Here is a 22175-nt window from a genome sequence, read left to right on the forward strand (position 1 = left end):
TTTCATGATGGTAAGTGCATGATTCATTAAATCTATTTGTGTTCATTTAAAGTTAGTAAGGGTGTCACGATTTCGATTTTGTATCGAAATCGATCGAAATTAAACCACAACCTCGATCATCGAATTAAAAAATTGAATCGTCGATACTGCCACGCCCCCATGTCACGTCCGGTGCGAATGTAATATTATCCTGTATCTGAGCCAAAATGTACAGCGCGTGTTATATTTTCTAAATCCAAACAATTGGCCACTGAACCAGCTGATAAAATCTTCATTTGATTCAAAACGTGATTACAACTTGAGGTCGCTCAAACTCGATCGTATTTTACTGATACAAAAGACGCGCGCGTGCACACGCACTGAGAGGGAGCGCGGTTCACCGGGCTATGGTAAAATAATGACACAGTTTCAAGGTGTGTATAATTTAAACTACTTAGTCAATGCTAACAGTAGCTGCTGTAAGGTTTTTATTACTGCTGCTCTCCTTCTAGTCACTTCTGAACTTTTATTGATTAAGCTCCAGGTGACGGGTTGCCAGATATCACAAAAAGAGCAAAACAAGCCCCTTAAAAACGCAGTATAAGCATGGCAAAACTTTACCGGGGAAGGAACACATCTAAACCACTAGTATTACTAATATCCTATACAATTAAAAGGAAGTAACTAATTTATTATGAATAGAATAGTTCAATATAAAATATCAGATATTATAAACTGAATGGTTAAGTGAAACAATAACATGAGATTAAAAAAGTTATTCAGCAATACTTTATTTAAAGTTTAATCGCACATATGAGTTGTATTTAATATCAATCAGTTGGGGGCAGTTCATCTAAAAGTTGATGGTTGTGTTCTGTTTAATATATTTAGCTATCAAAATAGTTTACCAAATAAATCATTTACCAAATAAAAGAAAAAGAAAATCAAACAAGGTGAAGTACTTTTCATTTCTAAAGTAGGCTATTTGGGTTTATTTATTATACATAAAGCCCTTTCTGTCAATTTCTCCAGAATAGCATAACTATATTGTGAAATATATTGTTACTGTGAAATAAAATGAGTCATATCGTGAAAAAATTATTTTGCTCATACCGCCCAGACCTAGTCTAGCCTAAGCAACCTGTGCTTAAAAAAATAAAAAAATAAATGTAAAAATCGAGAATCGAATCGAATCGAATCGTGACCTTAGAATCGAAAATGTAATCGAATCGAGGATTTGGAGAATCGTGACACCCCTAAAAGTTAGACATTTTGATACCCTTTTCTTTTCAGATGTGAATGGCGGTTCATCTACTGATGAAGAAACAACCTCGACATCAAAAGAGCAGCTGAAGGTCAAGAGTTTCACCTGCGTCACCTGTGGGAAAACATTGAGCTCACAGGGACATTTAGCGAGACATGAGAGAACACACACAGAAGAGAAAAGCTTCTCCTGCAAGAGATGCGAAATCAGCTTTCCTACCTTAGAAGAGAATAGACTTCATTCAAAAAAGCACAGCGTGAAGAAGGAGTTTCACTGTGAACAGTGCGGGAAGGATTTTTTCACCCTTCCATCTAATATGAGAGCTCATATGAAGACACACACTGGCAAAAAGACTTTCCACTGCAGCGAGTGCGACAAGTATTTCAGCACCAAAGGGAATCTTGATGCTCATAAGCGAATCCACACGGGTGAAAGGCCGTACAAGTGTCCTCACTGCGACAGAAGATTCATGTATGGATTCCATTTGAAGAAGCATGTGCGCGTTCACACCAATGAGAGGCCGTTCCAGTGCAGCGAATGTGGGAAAACCTTCACTAACTCAAGTTCTCTAAAGTCACACCATAAAATACACTCTGAGGAGAAACCATATCAGTGTTCACACTGCGATAAAAGTTTCCGTCAAAAATCTCAATTGACTTGCCATGAGAGGACTCACACCGGAGAGAAACCGTACCTGTGCTCCTACTGCGGGAAGAGCTTCTTTAGTCCGGTTAATTTTGGAGTTCATCAGAGAGTTCACACTGGAGAAAGACCGTATCACTGTGGCGTTTGTGGGAAGAGTTTCGCTAAATATGATACCTTAAAAAATCACCAGCGGATTCATACAGGAGAAAGACCGTTCAAGTGTTCTCAGTGTGACAAGACGTTTGCTCGGTTAGACGTCCTGAAGACTCATGAGCGAGTTCATACAGGAGAGAAGCCTTATCGCTGCTCCATCTGCGACGAGAGATTCGCTTATTTAGGTAGTTTTCAGACCCACCAGAAGAAACACGCTAAAGAACAAACTGCTCCTGAATCATCATAGTGTCTTTTCATCAGTAAATCTGGATAAAGGACTCATTGAGCTCATCCTGAAACTGTACATTCAGCCAGTAGGAGGCAGTGTCACATTGCGCTTTCATGTGGTTTGAGAGATTTAGAGATGGATTGAACCAAATTATGCAAATGAAGTTGTTCGACAGAATAGAACAGTGATTGCCTCAAGATAGTATCTATGAGTTCCTGGATTTCATAACGCTGATAAACATGTTTTAATTGTTAAAAGTGGCTCAATGATGATTGTATTTGTTCCACTGTTGGATGATTTTCATTTAATTTTAATTAAAAAATGAAGTTGTATTTCATCACGAAAGAGCCATGGTGTTCTTTTCACACAATGTTACTAATTTTCAATTTCATGTGTTTTCCCAGAGCTTTTATGCCACCACATTACACACGTCACTTGTAGAGAGTTACAGACCTGTCTCTCTCCTACCAATCATAGCGAAAACACTTGAACGAGTTGCTTTCAACCAAGTATCATCTTCCTGTCTCAGAACAACCAGCTGAATGTCAACCAATCTGGCTTCAAGAAAGGGCATTCAACCGAGACTGCATTACTGTCGGTCACGGAAGCCCTATAGACCGCAAAAGCTGCTTCCAAATCTTCAGTCCTCATTCTCCTGGATCTGTCTGCTGCCTTCGACACTGTGAATCATCAGATCCCTCTGTCCACCCTCTCATCTCTGGGCATCACAGGAACTTCCCTCCACTGGTTTGAGTCCTATCTCACAGGTAGGTCCTTCAGGGTCGCATGAAGAGGTGAGGTATCCAGAGCACATCAGCTGACCACAGGGGTTCCCCAGGGTTCAGTGCTTGGACCCCTCCTCTTCTCCATCTACACCACATCACTGGGACACATCATTCAGGCACATGGTTCTCCTACCACTGCTATGCTGATGACACACAGCTCTTCCTCTCGTTTCAACCAGATGACCCCATAGTAGCTGCACAGATCTCAAGCTGTCTGGCGGACATCTCCACATGGATGAAGGAACATCAGCCGGGTTCGTCATTTATTTGATTCCCCTGGAAAATGTTCCGTTGTGGTCTATGTTATTTGCAGCACGTTTCTGTATTTGGTTGTGTTGTGAGTATGTGGAGCACACGTGTGTTGTGAAACTGATGAAGATGTTTTCTTAATTTGCGGGTGTTTTTTTTCTATTTACATGTGTTTTCTTCAGTTGCAGTGCGTTGAGCTCTCTTGGTCAACGTAATATTTGCGTTGGGGTGTGAATAATCCAGAATTATGCTGTGATTCACAACTGAGAAAACAATGACCCGCACAATGAGCCTTTCAGTATGTGAGAGGGACCTAAAAAGAAGTAATGAATTTTTATATATATATATTAATAATAATAATAATAATAATAATGTCTTTATTCAGGACTCAAAATAGAAGGTCCATAGTAAAAATATAAAAATGACAACAATTACAACATAGCAATACAATATACAGTACATAGAAATAAATAAATAAATAAAAGGTCAATAACTTTCACTTGAAATATACAAACAGGAGCGCCAATGTCTCCACAGTCTAGATGTATACCTGACAGAGCTAAAATCATTATGGACTAAAGCTTGTATAATACTGTTTTCAGAGGCAGACATTCTACACATGAATCGAAAAATAAGATTTCTTATTAATGCAGAACAGGTAGGCACACCAACATTAACAAACATTTGACTAGCACTACACCATCTTGGTTGTTTTAGAAGCAGTCTCATGCCGTCATTATACGCTACATTCAGTCTCTGCATGTTCTTTTTACTGTAAGACCGCCACAAATGGGCAGTATACAGGGGTGTACAGAATGCTTTGAATAAAGCTACCTTAACATACGCAGAACACATGCCAAATTTACGTGCAAGCACATTAGCCTGAGCATATATCTTGCGACACTGTCTGTTAATGTCCATATCATCCAATAAATCATTTACAATATGATGGCCAAGATATTTTATCTCATCACACACTTTAAGGGCAGTACCAGATAAAAAGAAATCAGGGAATACTAATTTCCTGTCTTCTTTACTTCTTACAATCATGATATTGCTCTTACTTGCATTGTATTTGACATCAAAATCTGCACCGTACTGAGAGCAAACCTTCAACAGTTGTTGTAACCCAGCACTATATGGGCAAATGATTACCAAATCATCTGCATACATAAGGTGATTAGTGAGAGTGTTGCCTATCATACATCCTGTATTACATTGATTTAATTGTTGTGACAAGTCATCCATATACACGTTAAAAAGAAAAGGTGACAAAATACCACCCTGACGAACTCCGTTACCAACAGTAAATGGTTCTGATAAAGAACCCCCCCATTTCACCTGCATAGACTGGTGTGAGTACCAGAAAACTAGAATTCTTATAATTACTTTTGGAATTCCTCTATGTTGCAATTTAAGAAACAATTTTTCATGGTTTACACGATCAAATGCCTTCGAGGCATCTATAAAACACAGAAAAGTTGTGGAATTCTGGCGGTTATAATGATCTAAAATTTCCTTCAAGGCAAATATACACATCTGTACCGTGTTGACGTTTAAAACCAAATTGGTTGTCAGTCGTAAAAATATACTGTTCCAACCTGTTAAGAAGAATTCGCTCCAACACTTTGGATACTATGCAAGCTAAGGCTATAGGTCTATAGTTGTCCATGCTGTTTATTTTGCCAGTTTTGTCTTTAATGACGGGCACTAATAAAACAGGTAAAATAGATTCAGGCAGAATCCCATGAACTAAGAAACCTGTCATACAAATAGCAAACAGAGGAACAAGTTTCTTGCTTGCATATTTTAGATGTTCAGCTGTTATTCTATCTGTCCCACACACTTTATTGTCATCTAATCCCAATACTGCAGATTGTACCTCTTCTGAATTAATAACCACTTTTTCATCATTGTCAATATTTTCCACCTCAAAAGTATTCCTCCCAACACAGTTAAACAGCTCATGATAATGTTGCCGCCACATCTTGCAAATTCCATCAGCGCCACTAACACCCTCAATATTTGAGGGTAAAGACATTTTAATATTGTTCATGGCTCTAACCTCTTTCCAAAAGTCATTATAACTTCTGTTATGCATCTTACATGCCAAAGAGTCAGACCTCATCGAGTTCTCATTCTTTTTTATAAATCTTAGTGCATATTTAAAATTTGCATTTGCCCGTTTCTTCTCTTCAAATAAAGGGCCCTGTCTAACTCTACCAGACTCTATCCAGTCTTTAAATGCACACCGAGCTTTGGCATGAAGTTCTGCTACATGTTCATTCCAACCAGGCTTGATGCTATATGCCTTTCGCTGAGGTTTATAAAAATGCCTACTGGCAATATTAAGTGTATCCACAATTGAGTCATATAAAACACATAAATCGTTACTATGTTGTGGATTCTTACAATTAATATCACCACATCTTATGGCGTCTTTGGGCAGTGCAATATTTCCCAGCAATCCATCAGTCCTAACATAATACTTCTTGAAATCTTCCATAGTTAATTTAGTCCAGTCTAGTCTTCCTGTGTTAATGCTATTAGCCACCGTAGTTAACATTGGTAAGTTTTTAACATTTAAAGACAGAGAAAATGGTATATGATCGGCGATGGCAAAATCATAATGAATCGTCAAAGCATCCAAAGAAGCGTGTGCATCAGTTGTACATACACAATGATCTAACCATGAAGTGGTATGCCATGCCTCACTGATGTAAGTATAACTAGTATTAGGCAAAAGGACCTTGCTTGACAGTATTAAACCAATGTCAGTGCAAAAATGCGTTAAGTGATTAGCAAATAAAGAGTATGCATCAGAAATATCAGCATTCATGTCTCCTACCACAAAAATACAGGTTGATGCATTATCCTGAATAAAAGAGCCAACAAATGCTAATCTATTTAAGTATTCAGCTTCATTTTGATAACACTCATACGGAGTATATATATTCAAGATAATAAACTTGGTTTCATGACAATTAAACTCAATACCAACAGCCCAATCCACACCCAATCTTACCACTGATACTAGTGGATCGTAGTTCTTATTCCAGAGGATAGCCACGTCCCCAGATATCCTACCTTTGACAATTTTGGTACTTAAATCAGTGGTAGATTCCCCAACCCCATAAAATCCATTATGTATTGTATTTAGACCCCCCAGGTCCTGTTTAGCTAAAAAAGTCTCTTGAATACACACAACATCACAATTGTCAAGGAGCTTATCAACCACAACGCGACGTGACTTGTCCCCTGCACTGTGCCCGAGACACAGGCCACGCGCATTATATGACCCAACCCGAAACTTCATATTAGTCTTTTTATAATGACTGCGCTGTGCTCACTTGCCCATTGTCTTGTGTCGTAGAAATCACCAAATTGCGACCACCAGAAGAGACTGCAGCTGCTTGTTCTAGCCGCAGGGCTCCAGTGTCTCTATCTTCCTCCGCTCCATGCCCACCATATATATATACACACACAGTGGGGAGAACAAGTATTTGATACACTGCCGATTTTGCTGGTTTTCCCAATTACAAAGCATGTAGAAGTCTGTAATTTGTATCATAGGTACTCTTCAACTGTGAGTGACAGAATCTAAAACAAAAATCCAGAAAATTACATTGTATGATTTTTAAATAATTGATTTGCATTTTATTGCATGACATAAGTATTTGATATATTAGAAAAGCAGAACTTAATATTTGGTACATAAACTTTTGTTTGCAATTACAGAGATCATACGTTTCCTGCAGTTCCTGACCAGGTTTGCACACACTGCAGGGATTCTGGCCCACTCCTCCATACAGACCTTCTCCAGATCCTTCAGGTTTCGGGGCAATACGGACTTCCAGCTCCCTCCAAAGATTTTCTATCGGGTTCAGGTCTGGAGACTGGCACAGCAATAAATTACAATGATTAATTTTTTTAACACATCATGCATAACCAGAGAAACAGAGCTACACTGACTTTTTAGAAACACAGAGATATCACAATTTAGCACATGAATCTCAACAATGGTGGCAATATATATTTTTTTATTCATGCAGCAGTGCATGCTGGGAGTTTTATATTATCCTGGAACCCAGCATGTATTGCGACATGAAACTTTTGATTGTCACCATTGTTGAGATTCATGTGCTGATTGTTGATGTCTGTGTGTGTCTGAGTCAAGCAGGAGTTTTTTAATGCACTATATGATTACAATATTCTTCAGAAGACCTGATTACAGAAGTATTGATTTTATGATGTAGATTTACAGATATATGCTAAATATGAAATACCCATACATTTAAAGAATAAATACAGAAAAGATCAGAGAATCAGACATGTCCAGGATGATTGTGACATGATCACAAAAGCCAAAAACACCTGATCATCTTCCTCTTGACTCTTTCTTGCCATAACAAATGTGTTTTATAAACTCACTGTTACAGCAGCCAGAGAGAGATGAATGGTAAGAAGTCAAGGTACAAGAGACCAACTAAAGCAAATACTGATCTCCATCATGGTGACAACAAACTTTATTATTAACTAAATCTCTGTTAATTCTCAACAAGAACTTTTGTACATGTATGAAAGAAATAATCGTAAACTGGTTTCACACTCAGTGTTGCTGGAAGTCAGTTGTAGTTCTTGTGTTTCTCTTTTTTCTGTTCTTGTTTTTCTGTCCTTCAGTGATTCTGCTTATCAGGTGTTCATCAGTGTCTCAATTTACTCACTTCTTTTCATTCACTTTGTCTAGTGGACTATATTAGTGAACTAATGTAGGGAATAGTGAATGAGGGTATAGGGTGTGATTGGGAAAACAGCCTCTGAGTGTCGATTTTGAGCACTGTTAATTCACAGTATATTCCTGTAGGCTAGTTTTGTTTTCTACGGTATATTACTGTTTTAATGGAATATGGTATGATATTGTCAGAATCTGGCCTTTTTTACAGCAAGGGTTAACAGTGCAACTAAAGCAAACACTCTGGCTCCTCAGTGGATGTCATTTCAACGTCCGATTTTTGTAACAAAGACATTGAAAAGACGTCTTTCGGACATCATTTTGCTTAGTGGGAAGTGATGTAAGTGGCTCAAGGATGATTGTAAGGCAATTGCACCATATTTTCCATTGTTGGATGGTTTTCATTTGGGATTTTAAATATTATTTAATCAAGAAAGAGACATGGTTTTCCTTTCACACAATGTAATTAATTTATTATTAATTGATAATGTGTTTATCAATTGCAAGTGTTTTCCCAGAGCGTTTGTGCCACCATGTCAGGTAAGATATTTGCTGCAAAGAAATTAATCCTCTGGATGGACACTTTTTATTTTTTATTTTGTTGACAGCTTAATGTGCTGATCAGTGTCTGATATAGCCTAGTTTTATTTATTTGGCATATTATTCTCGTGTTTACACAAATCTCAGCCACAGCTTCTTTTAGCAGTAATACTAGAAACATGGCAGTGCCACATCTGGGCAAGAAAGCACCGTTATTTATTTACCACAGTTCATCTTTAGAGAGCTGAACTGATTCAGACACAGAAATACAGTAATACACGATACGGAAACGTTAGGAAATCAAGTTATGGTGCCGTGAACATGACAAATCAACTACACAAATAAATTACTTAAATTGTGGTCATCAATTGAACAATTTAACTTTAACCATAGAGAAAACATAAACATGATTCACGTTCGTAGTTGCACCACAGGAATTCAAGCTTTTTTTTATATATATATAGAAATAGACGGATAAAGTTTGCTGTAGACACGATATATCTACTGACTAGCGTTTCTTCCTGAGACCTGCAGGAGTCTCTGTGACGCTCTTCAGTCCGCCGGTTAAACCACTGAAGAAGAGGAAGCCCGGCTCACACTGAGGTGTGTTGTTTTTAACTGTGTGTGTGATTGTTGATTTTCTGTCTGTAGTGTTTTAATGAACTTTAAATTAACTACTTATTCGCATTTATCGTAAAAAAAAAAAAACGAATTAGCCATGATTTTCCACAGTAACCATAGTTTAGCCTGGGTAATAATAAATAATGGCATAATTGTAGTTGTAAACACACATTTACCGTTGCTTACTACAGCAGCTGTGTTTTAACTGTGATATTTGTAATAAAACGAAAGTTAACACGTTGTTTATTTTTCTAATTTTGATTCTCAATCAATTTATAATGCTGGACACTTAAATGACGCTTAGAAACGAGTACAAGTATCACATTATCATGTTACATTTCTGAAATCTGTGTTTAAATAAGCTAAATTTCAGTTTTAGATATTCGTGATGTGTTGTAATGATATATTTACAATAGTGAATTTAAACATAAAAATGCCTAAACATAGACCTATGTTTATTTTATTTCTGAAATTAATATCTACCTGTGCATTAATATTATCAGAAATTGCCATCATGTTCTTATGCTGTGTAGTTCTGTTCTCCTTCATTATCATTAGTCATTTTGAGTTTAAAACAGTGTAAGTTCATTATAATTCAATTCACATTGTATAGTGCTTTTCACAATCACAATACACATTGTTTCAAAGCAGCTTTACAGAAAATGCATAAAATGTGGATATGGAAATGCATGAGTCTACATTACAACTTAGATTGATATAAATGTGGATAAATGCCTCTTGTAATAATGATGATGTGTTTGTCTTCAGATGTTGACCATGAGAGCGCAGATGGATGTGATCTGCTGTAAATCAGTAGGAACTGATCTGTCCATGCTGGATATTGAGGATTTCATCACTGAAATCTGTCAGCTGAAGAAAGAGGTGGCGTCACTGGAGGCAAAGCTGAGAGAAAGAGGAGACAACCCCAACAGAGAGGTTTGAGCAGCTCATCATTTCATCCTTCAGCTAGGGCTGGGCGATATATCGCATGACATTGTTACCCCCAATTTCCACCGGCTGCGTTACGGCTCCGGCACGGCGGCGGAGTCAATAGGTTTCCATTAAAGTCAATGAGTGTATTTCCACTGAATGCGGTACAGCTGCGTTCCGACTCCGGCAATCCGCAGCCCTCCGGAGCAGATACGCAGAGCTTCTATTTTTGCCGGATGCCGGAGAGCTACGCAGCACTACAGGGCAGAATGCGCAGGACAGGAAGTCGAGCAAAAAAACAGAACAAACCAAAACAAAATAAAAGATCCGGTTAATTTTCTAAATAAAATACACCGTGATCATGGCGGATCATATTTCCCTACACTTCACCTTGAAAACGTCATAATATGCCATTCCTCATAACGTTATGTTTATAGAAACTATATATCGCGCGATCATACGTGAATTAGCGAGATCTCGTGGGTCCTCGTGACTTCAGCTGTCAGTCATGGACGCAGCCGTTCCGCAACAAATCCGGACCTGGTGGGTATTGACGGACGACGGAACACGGAGCCGTTCCGCAGCCGTTCCGCATCTGGTGGAAATTGGGGGTTATGCGCATCTCGTCAATAAAGCCGGTTCCTTGATTAGTAGTAAATCGGCTTCACCTGCTTTCAGATGGAGCGGCATTTACTACACAGCAAAAACTCCAGTGTTAAATTAACACTCCTGGGAGTGTATATGAGTCCACACTCAAGAGTGTTAATTAAGATAATTAAGTGATTAATTTAGTGATGATTGAGCATTCAGTGTTTCCCCTACAATGTATTAGGCAGCGGCGCAGCGCCGCCACTGGATTTTCAGCGCCGCTGCAAAATCTTCACATGATCAATAATATCACGACATTCACTTACACACGTTGCCATAAAAGGGGCCGTTCACATTCACGTTCACATGCAAATATTTCAAATATGGGCGCGCGGCAAGCGCGCTCATAATAGAAGCGACGCGGCGCGCACGTTTTCAGCATGGACAGATCAAAAGGTTTTCAGGCGCGCCTCAGTTCATGGTTGGCATGGCAACGACAGACGCCACGGGAGAGCGAGCAAGCGCTTGTGCAAAGGAGAAAGCGGTACGAACTTTTCTCCGTTGAAGTCTATGGGGTCGCTGTGTCCATTTTTTTACTGTCTATGGAAAATATGCCGTCCCACCCCTCCGTGTTCGGCGATAAGGTTTCATTCTCTAGCAGCTTGTTTTAGTAACTTCACGTGCGAGTCTTTTCCGCTCTGTGTTTGCGCCGCGCTCTCGGTTCCGTGTGTGTGTGTGTGTGTCGGCGCACTGCGCTCTCTGCTCAATGTTCCACTCCGTGTTTGCGATGCGCGTTCTGCTCCTATGGTTCTGCTCTGTGGTTAACGGCCCAATCATGTACCGATCACGCACTGGAAAAGCAAAGTCCCACTCAAATAACATGAAATTTCTCAGTAGTAGACTTCTGTTTGCTGAGCTAGTATAGCCATGCATGGTAAAATTACCTTCTCTGATCACATAGCCATACTCTGGTAATAATAGCTTTGTATGACTATACTTTTTGATAATTAGTTAAAAAATAAATCTGTTAAATCTGAGTATGTTGCATAGAACTGAATGAAGAATAATATATTGATGTTTTATATTTTAATATAGGGCTATTTTTCTGTCCAACATTTAAATATTGATGATTACAAGTTTGGATTAAATGCAATTAATTGCGATTAATCACAGCAAATTGTGCGATTAATTAGCTATTTTTTAATCGATTCCCAGCCGTTATATATATATATATATATTTATTTATTTATTTATTTATTTACATAGTGCCCCTTTCTTACATTTGAGCCTCAAACTGTATGTCTCAAAATGTCCATTTCTATCCACAAAACTTGCCAGAAGTCATGGTTTAAGGGGTTATTCAAAAAAAAAAAATCTTGCATGCACCCCCGGACCCCCCGCGAGCGGCTTGGTAACAACCCTCCGGCACGTAACAGCACCGCTGCTGGAAAAATTTATAGGGGAAACACTGGCATTATTGAAGACACCTGATGTTAACAAGCAGAATCACTGAAGGAGAAAATCACAAATTGTAAGCCACTGTTATGGTGATCATTGTTTGCTTTAGTTGGGCTCTTGAGCCTTATATTATTAACTTTAGATTTTGTTTGTCTGCTGTTATTGATTTATAACAGTCAAATGAACAAAGTGTGATCTGATGGTGTTGGTTACGTTTTGACATAATCATGCTGTGATCTGAAAAATAAAACTTATTGAGATAGTTTGGTTTAACTTGTTAGCAGCTTTGTGATTCTACAGTATATGATTTTCAGTATTTTTCTTTTTATCCAACATATTTAATAAACATTGTTCTGATCTAAACACTTTCAAATGAATTTACTTAGAAACACAGACATCAATAATCAGCCTGTGAATCTCAACAATGGTGACAATAATAAAGCATGTTGCAGTGGCTGCCACCAATCACAACTCATTAATGGCTCCCATCATGCATTGCGGTATGAATAAATTATGATCTGAATTGTCTATGTAATTTACTTGTCCTAATTTAATATTCTGCTCCTCACCATTGTTGAGATGCATAGACTGAATCTTGACATCTGTGTGTGCCTAAAAGAAAGATCTTTTATTTTTATCAGAACAACTTTTAAAACATCCTTTGGATTATATCAAAAATTCTGGGCATTTATGCAGATTCACAGTTATGCTGTAAACAACAACACAAATCAAAAACAAAGTTCAAATGATGATTGTCATAATATAACCAACACCATCAGATCACTTTATTTCTTTGTTCATCTGGCAGTTATAGGCAAGGCAAGGCAAGTTTATTTATATAGCACATTTCATACACAATGGCAATTCAAAGTTCTTTACATAGAAGAAATTAAAATAATAAAAAATTAAAACAGTTTAAAAAATAAATAAATAAAATACAGTACAGTACAAACAGTCGGACGAACATTGGCACAGTGCTCATTCAGTAAATGCACAGCTAAACAGAAGTGTTTTGAGTCTGGATTTGAAAGTGACTACAGCAGGAGCACGTCTGATCTCCTCTGGAAGCTGGTTCCAGCTGCGGCTGGCATAATAGCTAAAAGCAGATTCACCATGCTTAGAGTGAACCCTTGGTATTTCTAGCTGATATGATCCTAGTGATCTGAGTGATCTGTTGGGTTTATATTCAGTGAGCATATCTGCAATATATTGAGGTCCTAGGCCATTGACTGATTTATATACCAGTAATAATACTTTAAAATCAATCCTAAATTTAACTGGGAGCCAGTGTAAAGACCTGAGGACTGGTGTGATATGTTCATATTTTCTGGTTCTGCTCAGAATCCTGGCGGCAGCGTTCAGTATGAGCTGCAACTGTCTTATGGTCTTTTTGGGAAGGCCAGTGAGGAGTCCATTACAATAATCCACCCTGCTGGTGATGAAAGCGTGCACAAGTTTCTCTAAGTCTTGTCTGGAAACAAAGCATCTAATTCTTGCAATATTTTTCAGATGATAGTATGCTGATTTATTTATTGCTTTGACATGACTACTGAAACTAAGGTCTGACTCTAGTGTCACACCAAGATTCCTGACTTGATGTTTCGTTGTTTGACCCCTAGAGTGAAGGTATGTGTTCACCTTGAGAACTTCATCTTTGTTTCCAAACGCAATAACTTCAGTTTTGTCTTTGTTTAACTGAAGAAAGTTTTGACACATCCAACTGTTGACTTCATCGATGCATTGGCACAGGGAGTCAATGGGGCTGTAATCGTTAGGCGATAGGGCTAAGTAGAGCTGTGTGTCGTCTGCATAGCTGTGGTAAGAGATTTGGTTCCTTCTCATTATTTGGCTCATTGGGAGCATGTACAGGTTGAACAGGAGTGGTGCAAGAATTGAGCCTTGAGGGACTCCGCATGTCATGGATGTCCACTCAGACTTATGGTCTCCTATACTCACATAATAACCTCTCCCATCTAAGTATGACCTGAACCATTTTAGGACTATCCCACTTTTGAAAAATGATGTGAGAAGTGTGTCAAGAGCGCAGGTTGATGTTTTAAGGTGCTGTACAGTTTCTTCCAAAATTTTGCCATCAATTTCTTTGAAATCAGACAAAGTAACTACTTTCTCCGGTGGTCTGTTCTGACTGACCCCAGTGCAACTCAAGGATGTGCTGATCACCTTTCTGATATTACTGATTTTCTCAGAGAAGAAAGAAGCAAACTCACTACACTTGCTGTCGGAGAGCATTTCACTGGGAATCTGGCTTGGGGGGGTTGTCAGTCGCCCTACAGTATCAAAAAGAGTGCGTGTGTTGTTTGAATTGCTGTTTATAATATTTAAGAAGAAAGTCTGTCTAGCTTTGCCTAGTTCCAAATTGAAAGCATGGATGCTGTCTTTGTAGATGTTATAATGGACTACAAGTTTAGTCTTCCGCCACATGCGCTCTGCTTTTCTGCATTGTCTTTTCATATTTTGCACTGCTGTTGAGTTTCTCCAAGGTGCTTTTTGTCTGCCACTCTTCTTCCTGACTTTAACAGGAGCAATATCATCAATTACACTTTTAACTTTTGAGTTAAAATAATCAAGGAGAAAATCAACAGAGTCGGCAGATATGCTTGGTGTTAAGGATATAGCCTTCATAAATAGTACACTAGTGTTCTCATTTAAGCATCTCTTCTTGACAGACACAGATCTAGCTTCAGTGGCAGGAGAGATCAATATATCAAAGAAAATACAGAAATGATCAGACAGTGCTACATCCTTAATAACAATCGATGAAATGTTTAGACCCTTACTGATAAGTAAATCTAGAGTGTGTCCACGATTGTGTGTGGGTCCATGTACATGGCATGCTGAGTCAGATCAAAAGTTTTTAAAACAGTTTTGATTTCTTTTGCCATATTGTTTTCTGCACTATCTATGTGGATGTTAAAATCTCCAGCAATGGCAAAACAGACAAACTCTGAGGTAATTGCTGATAACAGTTCTGTAAAGTCCTCAGCAAAGGCTGGAGAGTATTTTGGAGGCCTGTAAATAATGATAAGTAAAATGCATGGAGCACCTTTTAACACAGTACCCAGATATTCGAAAGACGGGTAGTTCCCAAATGATATTTGCTTACATTGACAGATATCTTTAAAAAGAGCAGCTAGACCCCCACCTCTCTTAACAGCTCTGCAGACACTTATAAAAGTAAAGTTAGGAGGGGCTGTTTCATTGAGGATTGTTGCACTGCAGCTGTCTTCTAGCCAGGTTTCATTTAGAAACATAAAGTCCAGGTTGATTGTGGTTATTAAGTCGTTGACTAGAAGTGATTTATTTAAGTGCTAACTTGACAATCTTACTTTTTGTCCACCCATCATTCTTAGTTTGACGTGTAATAGGCAGCAGATTAGTTGGGTTTGCTGTACGGCTATTGAAGGCCTTAGACTTTCTATCATGTAATAGAACAGCAATTGAGAAAGATACAGGCACACTGGGTTCCCGCTTGTTCTGTAAACATTTGAGAAAGTTACTGTTATCATAGCAGGGACCCAACACACATCACTGAGAGCTGGTATCAGTTGTTTTTGGTTCACCTCGAGCAGATGGAGGAGGGTGTGGGCCCTGGCGTTGTGGCAGAGGCCGAAGACCTCTCACAGGAGGAGGGGGAGGGCGAGCTGGGCCCGCAGGCTTTGGTGGTAGCGGTGCCTGTCGTTTTTTGGTTGGTATCTGGGGGCTTGCAGCAAAAGAGTGGGATAGTTTGGTTCCAGCATACACCAGTTCTTCCATTTTCTGTGAGAAGCACAGAAGTGGCGATGCTGGAGAGAGGGAAAAAGTGTCTGGTGAAAGGGGCTGTTGCTCTGGTGTTATCGGAGGTTGTGATATGCTGTCCTGGCTTCCCTGGCTGTTTTCCAGGAAGTCGTCCTTGGGTGCTGAATCTTGGAGCAGTTCTAATATGTCTGTCTGTGGTGAGCTCTGTGGGCAGGGCTCAGCTGAGATTGTGTCCGTGAGCAGAGGTTGTTGTGGCGGAGTGGTGTTAGCATTGTCCTTGTGTGATATGTCAACCGCATGTCCATTTTGCTGATGAAGTGAAGTCCCGTGGTCATTCATACTGTGTCCAGGTGTGTGTGCGCCATTCAGATTGAGTGGATTGGCACACACTGCCGAACGATGATTGAGGGAGAAGTAGATATTGTCCTTTAGCACTCTTGAACCAAGTTTCTTTGGGTGACGGCCATCTCGATGAAACAGTTGTCTCTGACTCCAGAAAAGATTGAAATTGTCAATGAAGTTTACTCCTTTTATATTGCAGGTTTTTTGCAGCCACGTATTAAGCCCAAGCAACCGTGAAAACCTGTTTGTTCCTCTTGCTGGGAGAGGTCCACTGATGAATGTTTGAACTTTCAGTCTTTTAAGTGTTTCAAAAAGTTCACTGAAATCCTCCTTAAGGAGTTCTGACTGCTCTTTATGAATATCATTCTTCCCCACATGAATGATGAGTTGATTTGCAGTCTTATGTTTCATCAGAATGTTCTGAAGTTCCCTGTTTACATCAGAAGTTGTTGCTTGTGGAAGGCAGCACGTAGTTGTATCCCTGCTGCTAATGTTTCTGATTATGGAGTCCCCCACTATCAGAGTGCCGCTGTCTGCTTGACCTTGAGCACCAGTTAGCATCAGTGTTAGCTACTGGCCCATTCAGTCTGTGTTCGATCACATTCATCACATTTGGGGATTCCTCATTTACATTCATTAGTACTTCAAATCTGTTCTCAAGATGTATAGGCGGTGGTAGCAGACCAGTGTTTGCAATCCTTGTCAGAGCTGTATCTGGGGTAGAGGATGCTACTGCGGCAATATGTGAGGCTCGTGACAATCTGATGTCTCGAGTGCTTTTGGGTTTCGCTCCCTGTTTGTGCCATCGATTTGTAAGTCGATAGGCTTGTTTCTCTACCTGTCGAGGAGCACTAGTTTCATGGGACTCACCAGCTGTATGCTGAGGGTGTCCATGACGAATCTCTGTTGTGTGCTCCGTCTGGTTTGGTGGTCCTGTAAGTAACTTTGTTTCAAGAACTTAGATACAGCAGCCAAATAAAATCTAAAGTTAATAATATAAGGCTCAAGAGCAAACATTGATCGCCATAACGGTGGCTTACAATTTGAGATTTTCTCCTTCAGTGATTCTGCTTGTTAACATCAGGTGTCTTCAATAATGCTCAATCATCACTCAATTAATCACTTAATTATCTCAATAACTTCAACACTCTTGAATGGACTCATATACACTCCCAGGAGTGTTAATTTAACACAGGATTTTTTGCTGTGTACAAAGAGCCGTAGTTAACTGACAAGCTGAGCCATATCGCATTAATTATCGCTGGCGATACGTCCCCGATATTAATGTGATATGGCTCAGGTTGTCAGTTAACTACGGCTCTTTGTAGTAAATGCTGCTCCTTCTGAAAGCAGGTGATGGCGATTTACTACTAATCAAGGAACCGGCTTTACTGACGAGATGCGCATAACAATGTGATGCGATATATATTGCCCAGCCCTACCTTCAGCTCAATAAAACCAAAGTTTTGTTAGCTTCTCACTTCTTATGCACATCTCAAGTTAAGCCAGAAGCAAAATATGCAAACAAATCACCAATATACCCACTAGAGATAACTGCTGAGTAAAGAGGCTCCTATCAACAGGTTGTTGTTTATTTGTGTTGATCTATGATGTGTTTGTCAGGATCTGGAGAAGGTTTCAGTGTGTGTAAGTGATGGGACAGAAGCTCAGGATTCAGTCTGGAGATCCAGAGACACACAGGACTCAGAGCTCAGCCTCACTTTACTGTGTTATACTGACGCTCAGGATCATGGATCCGCTGATCAAACCTCTGACTGTAACGCTGGAGAACAGCAGATGAAGATGTGCTCCGTCAGACTGGAGGACTGCAGGAACCTGATAGAGAGACGAGGAGAAGAAACCACAGCAGAGGAACAACAACAGATCCATGAGGAGGAGGAGGAGGAGGATGATCAGAATGAGGATGAAGGAAATGATGTTGAGGATGAAGAAAATGAGAATGAGGATAATCAAAATGATGACAATGATGATTTTATTCCTTCAGGTATGTATCTTCCATTTATTAACTTTTGTTAGTAAATCATAGTCAGAATGTGTGTAAACATTTAGTTGTGTTCCTAAATCAGCAGGTGCAGACATTAGTTACTGTGAACCGATGTGCTGAAAACACTGTATCATGAGCTGCATCACAATTTCACATTTATCTTTAATTTTTAAGCTCTAGAAGTTACAGAAAAATATAGACGGATATTATAGAATTTCATGATGGTAAGTGCATGATTCATTAAATATATTTGTGTTCATTTAAAGTTAGACATTTTAATACCTTTTTCTTTTCAGATGTGAATGGGGGTTCATCTACTGATGAAGAAACAATCTCGACATCAAAAGATCAGCTGAAGGTCAAGAGTTTCTCCTGCGTCACCTGTGGGAAAACATTGAGCTCACAGGGATATTTAGCGAGACATGAGAGAAAACACACAGAAGAGAAAGACTTGACATCCAGGAGATGCGACATCAGCTTTCCCACCTTAAAAGAGAAGAGGCTTCATTCAAAAGAGCACAGCTTGAAGAAGGAGTTTCACTGCGAACAGTGCGGGAAGGATTTTTTCACCCTTCCATCTAATATGAGAGCTCATATGAAGACACACACTGGCAAAAAGACTTTCCACTGCAGCGAGTGTGACAAGTATTTCCTCACCAAAGGGAATCTTGATGCTCATAAGCGAATCCACACGGGTGAAAGGCCGTACAAGTGTCCTCACTGTGATAGAAGATTTATGTATGGATCCCATTTGAAGAAGCATGTGCGCGTTCACACCAACGAGAGGCCGTTCCAGTGCAGCGAATGTGGGAAAACCTTCACAAACTCAAGCTGTCTAAAGTCACACCAGAAAATACACTCTCAGGAGAAACCATATCAGTGTTCACACTGTGATAGAAGATTCCGTCAAAAACCTAATTTGATTTGCCATGAGAGGACTCACACCGGAGAGAAACCGTACCTGTGCTCCTACTGCGGGAAGAGCTTCCTTAGTCCGACTCATTTTGCATTTCATCTGAGAGTTCACACTGGAGAAAGACCGTATAACTGTGCCGTTTGTGGGAAGAGTTTCGCTAAACATGGTACCTTAAAAAATCACCAGCGGATTCATACAGGAGAAAGACCGTTCAAGTGTTCTCAGTGTGACAAGACGTTTGCTCGATCGGACGTCCTGAAGACTCATGAGCGAGTTCATACAGGAGAGAAGCCTTATCGCTGCTCCATCTGCGACGAGAGATTCGCTTATTTAGGTAGTTTTCAGACCCACCAGAAGAAACACGCTAAAGAACAAACTGCTCCTGAATCATCATAGTGTCTTTTCATCAGTAAATCTGGATAAAGGACTCATTGAGCTCATCCTGAAACTTTAGATTCAGCCAGTAGGAGGCAGTGTCACATTGCACTTTCATGTTGTTTCAGAGAGTTGGAGATGGATTGAACTAAACTATGCAAATGAAGTTGTTCGACAGAATAGAACAGTGATTGCCTCAAGATAGTATCTATGAGTTCCTGGATTTCATAACGCTGATAAACATGTTTTAAGTGTTAAAAGTGGCTCAATGATGAACGCCATGGTGTTCTTTTCACACAATGTTACTAATTTTCAATTTCATGTGTTTTCCTAGAGTGTCCTAGAGGGGGGGAAACGGGGGGGGGGGTAACGGGGGGTAACACAATGCTAAATCATAAAACAGATGTATGTACAATAACATTAAGATGTCCAACAATCGATTTAAATAGTACATTGATTGGGTTTAATTAGTCGTTTAATGAGGCCTATTATATGTTGATCCGACTATTTTAAGCGTGTATTAAATGGTTCTGGGTTCTAATCCGCACTCATATAGTTTTTTTTTTGTTTGTTTTTTCATCAAAACCGATTATGTTTACCGGTGGTTGTATATCAGGCAGGGAAACGTTTGTGTTTGTTTTGTAATTTCACCGGAACGAATAGAGAGTGTCTCCACAACGGATTGAAGCGCGCGCCCAAGTGAAGACTGTGCACGAGCCTCAAACAAACACAGTATCCGCACCACTGATCGCAGTGGTAACGAGCACTTTGATCACTTGATTTCAAAAACAACACATTTCAGCGCTAGATCGCCTCTTATTTAACCCTCTGAGGTCGGCAAACGCGCCGGCGCGTTTTGCTGGATTTTCTTCACATTGTAGCACTATAAACTTAAATCTCTCCGTCATTTATGGTCATACAGAAAAAAGAAATATAAAAAAAAGAATCTGTGGTATTTCTACTTTTGAATGTGTCCACTTACAATCAAATTAAAACATTGTGCTTTTGTAAAATAAAGAAAATAAACAAGGTGTGTGTTCTGCCTCTCCGTCGCGGTGAACTTTTTTTTTCTTGAGCAAGTCTATAAAATGAAACAAAACTCAGCGAATACTTGTCACACATTTATGAGCCATATACCTTTATAAACATTTAAGTGTGTACTTTTAAATGATCGGATTCAAACTAAAAACAAATATTCTCTGTTTAAGTAATTTGTATAAAACCAACAAGATGTCCAGCTTCTCAAACGCTTTCTAATGATTTTTAATTTGACCACGCCCACTCGCGCAAAAGAGATTGACATGCAAATCTCCACATGGAATGCGAACGCGCTCATTACCTCAACAACAAAGCACAAAAAAAATTCACAAGTCTCTGCTTTTCGTCGTTTTTAAGAGTTTTAGAGCAAATATTCTAGGCTACGTCATACAATTTTCAAAAGTCTTGTGAAGAAATAATCAGTATGGGTTTCATGGCCTTATTTCAGTGAAAATTTTTTTTTTGTATTTTCACAAACCACGCATAAATGTCATTATCTCAAAACTTCAAACTTTTACATACATGCTGCTGATATATTATTGTAGCAGAGTTTGTGCTGAATACAGTGTAATTAGACTTTAGCCATGAAAATGTCACAAGTAACAGAAATAACCCCAAATGTCAGAGCATGTCAGAACACCTCCAGGGCCCAGAAACAGCTCAGACCCCAGAGGGTTAACAAACGAACAAAATGAATGCTCTGCTAGTTAACTGGAGATGTTTTGTTTATTTGTATTGGTACATTCGTGCTGCGAGATGTTTCAAAAGTGGTGGGGACACGTCCCACCCGCAAATTACACCTTTGACGGCGCATCATTCCAGGAAATCCCTATCGCTGTATCTGAATAAACAGAAGATTGAAACGCTTTGATTAAACATGACTTATAAATACATGACTGCCTTATTCTGTGTCAGAAGCACATCATCTCACAGAAGGAGGAGCTCAACTGTCGTTATGAAGTGAGTTTGGAGTAAATACATGTTATTAAATGTTGTCTTTTGTTGGACAAGAGGTTCATAAATGATTCTCGTGTTTGGAAAGATGTTTGACGCGTGTTGCTTTTTCAAATGCACGTTATAAGTGACTCAAACTCACGGTGCTTTTCAATGGAGCAGCGATTACAGAGCCGTACATAACTGACAAACATAATCGCAGCCTTTGCGATTTTATAATCGCAGCCTTTGCGATTTTAAAATCGCGATAAGCCATCTCGATTTAAGTGTGATTACATGGAAAGTGCGATTAATCGTTCAGCCCTATTCGACACTGTGAATCATCAGATCCTTCTGTCCACCCTCTCGTCACTGGGCATCACAGGAACTTTCCTCCACTGGTTTGAGTCCTATCTCACTGGTAGGTCCTTCAGGGTCGCATGGAGAGGCGAGGTATCCAGAGCACATCAGCTGACCACAAGGGGTTCCTCAGGGTTCAGTGCTTGGACCCCTCCTCTTCTCCATCTGCACCACATCACTGGGACACATCATACAGGCACATGGTTTCTTTTACCACTGCTATGCTGATGACACACAGCTCTTCCTCTCGTTTCAACCAGATGATCCCACAGTAGCT

The 22175-nt window shown here is 39.5% G+C and overlaps 2 protein-coding genes across 5 annotated transcripts in view; both read left to right on the forward strand.

The window, feature by feature from the left end:
* Nucleotides 1-9166, forward strand: part of LOC308687516 (uncharacterized protein) — a 27447-nt gene extending 18281 nt beyond the window's left edge. For 3 of the 4 annotated variants that reach the window (XM_081360108.1, XM_081360109.1, XM_081360110.1), the window contains exon 4: nucleotides 1273-2692. In XM_081360108.1, coding sequence (XP_081216234.1) covers nucleotides 1273-2288 — 1016 coding nt within the window. In that variant the 3' untranslated portion in view covers nucleotides 2289-2692. Of the gene's footprint in view, nucleotides 1-1272; nucleotides 2693-3234; nucleotides 3310-7042; nucleotides 7192-9110 lie in introns of those variants that run through there. The other variant, XM_081360111.1, reaches the window with a different exon arrangement.
* LOC308687515 (uncharacterized protein) lies at nucleotides 7246-21485 on the forward strand. Its single transcript, XM_081360107.1, has 4 exons — nucleotides 7246-9179; nucleotides 9966-10133; nucleotides 17895-18276; nucleotides 18573-21485. Exons 2-4 carry the CDS (start codon nucleotides 9966-9968, stop codon nucleotides 19586-19588), a joined length of 1566 nt encoding a protein of 521 aa, XP_081216233.1. The 5' UTR covers nucleotides 7246-9179; the 3' UTR covers nucleotides 19589-21485.
* The last annotated feature ends 690 nt before the right edge of the window (nucleotides 21486-22175 follow it).

Source organism: Scardinius erythrophthalmus (assembly GCF_964197995.2).
Source record: "Scardinius erythrophthalmus genome assembly, chromosome: 3".
Taxonomy (NCBI): Eukaryota; Metazoa; Chordata; class Actinopteri; order Cypriniformes; family Leuciscidae; genus Scardinius; species Scardinius erythrophthalmus.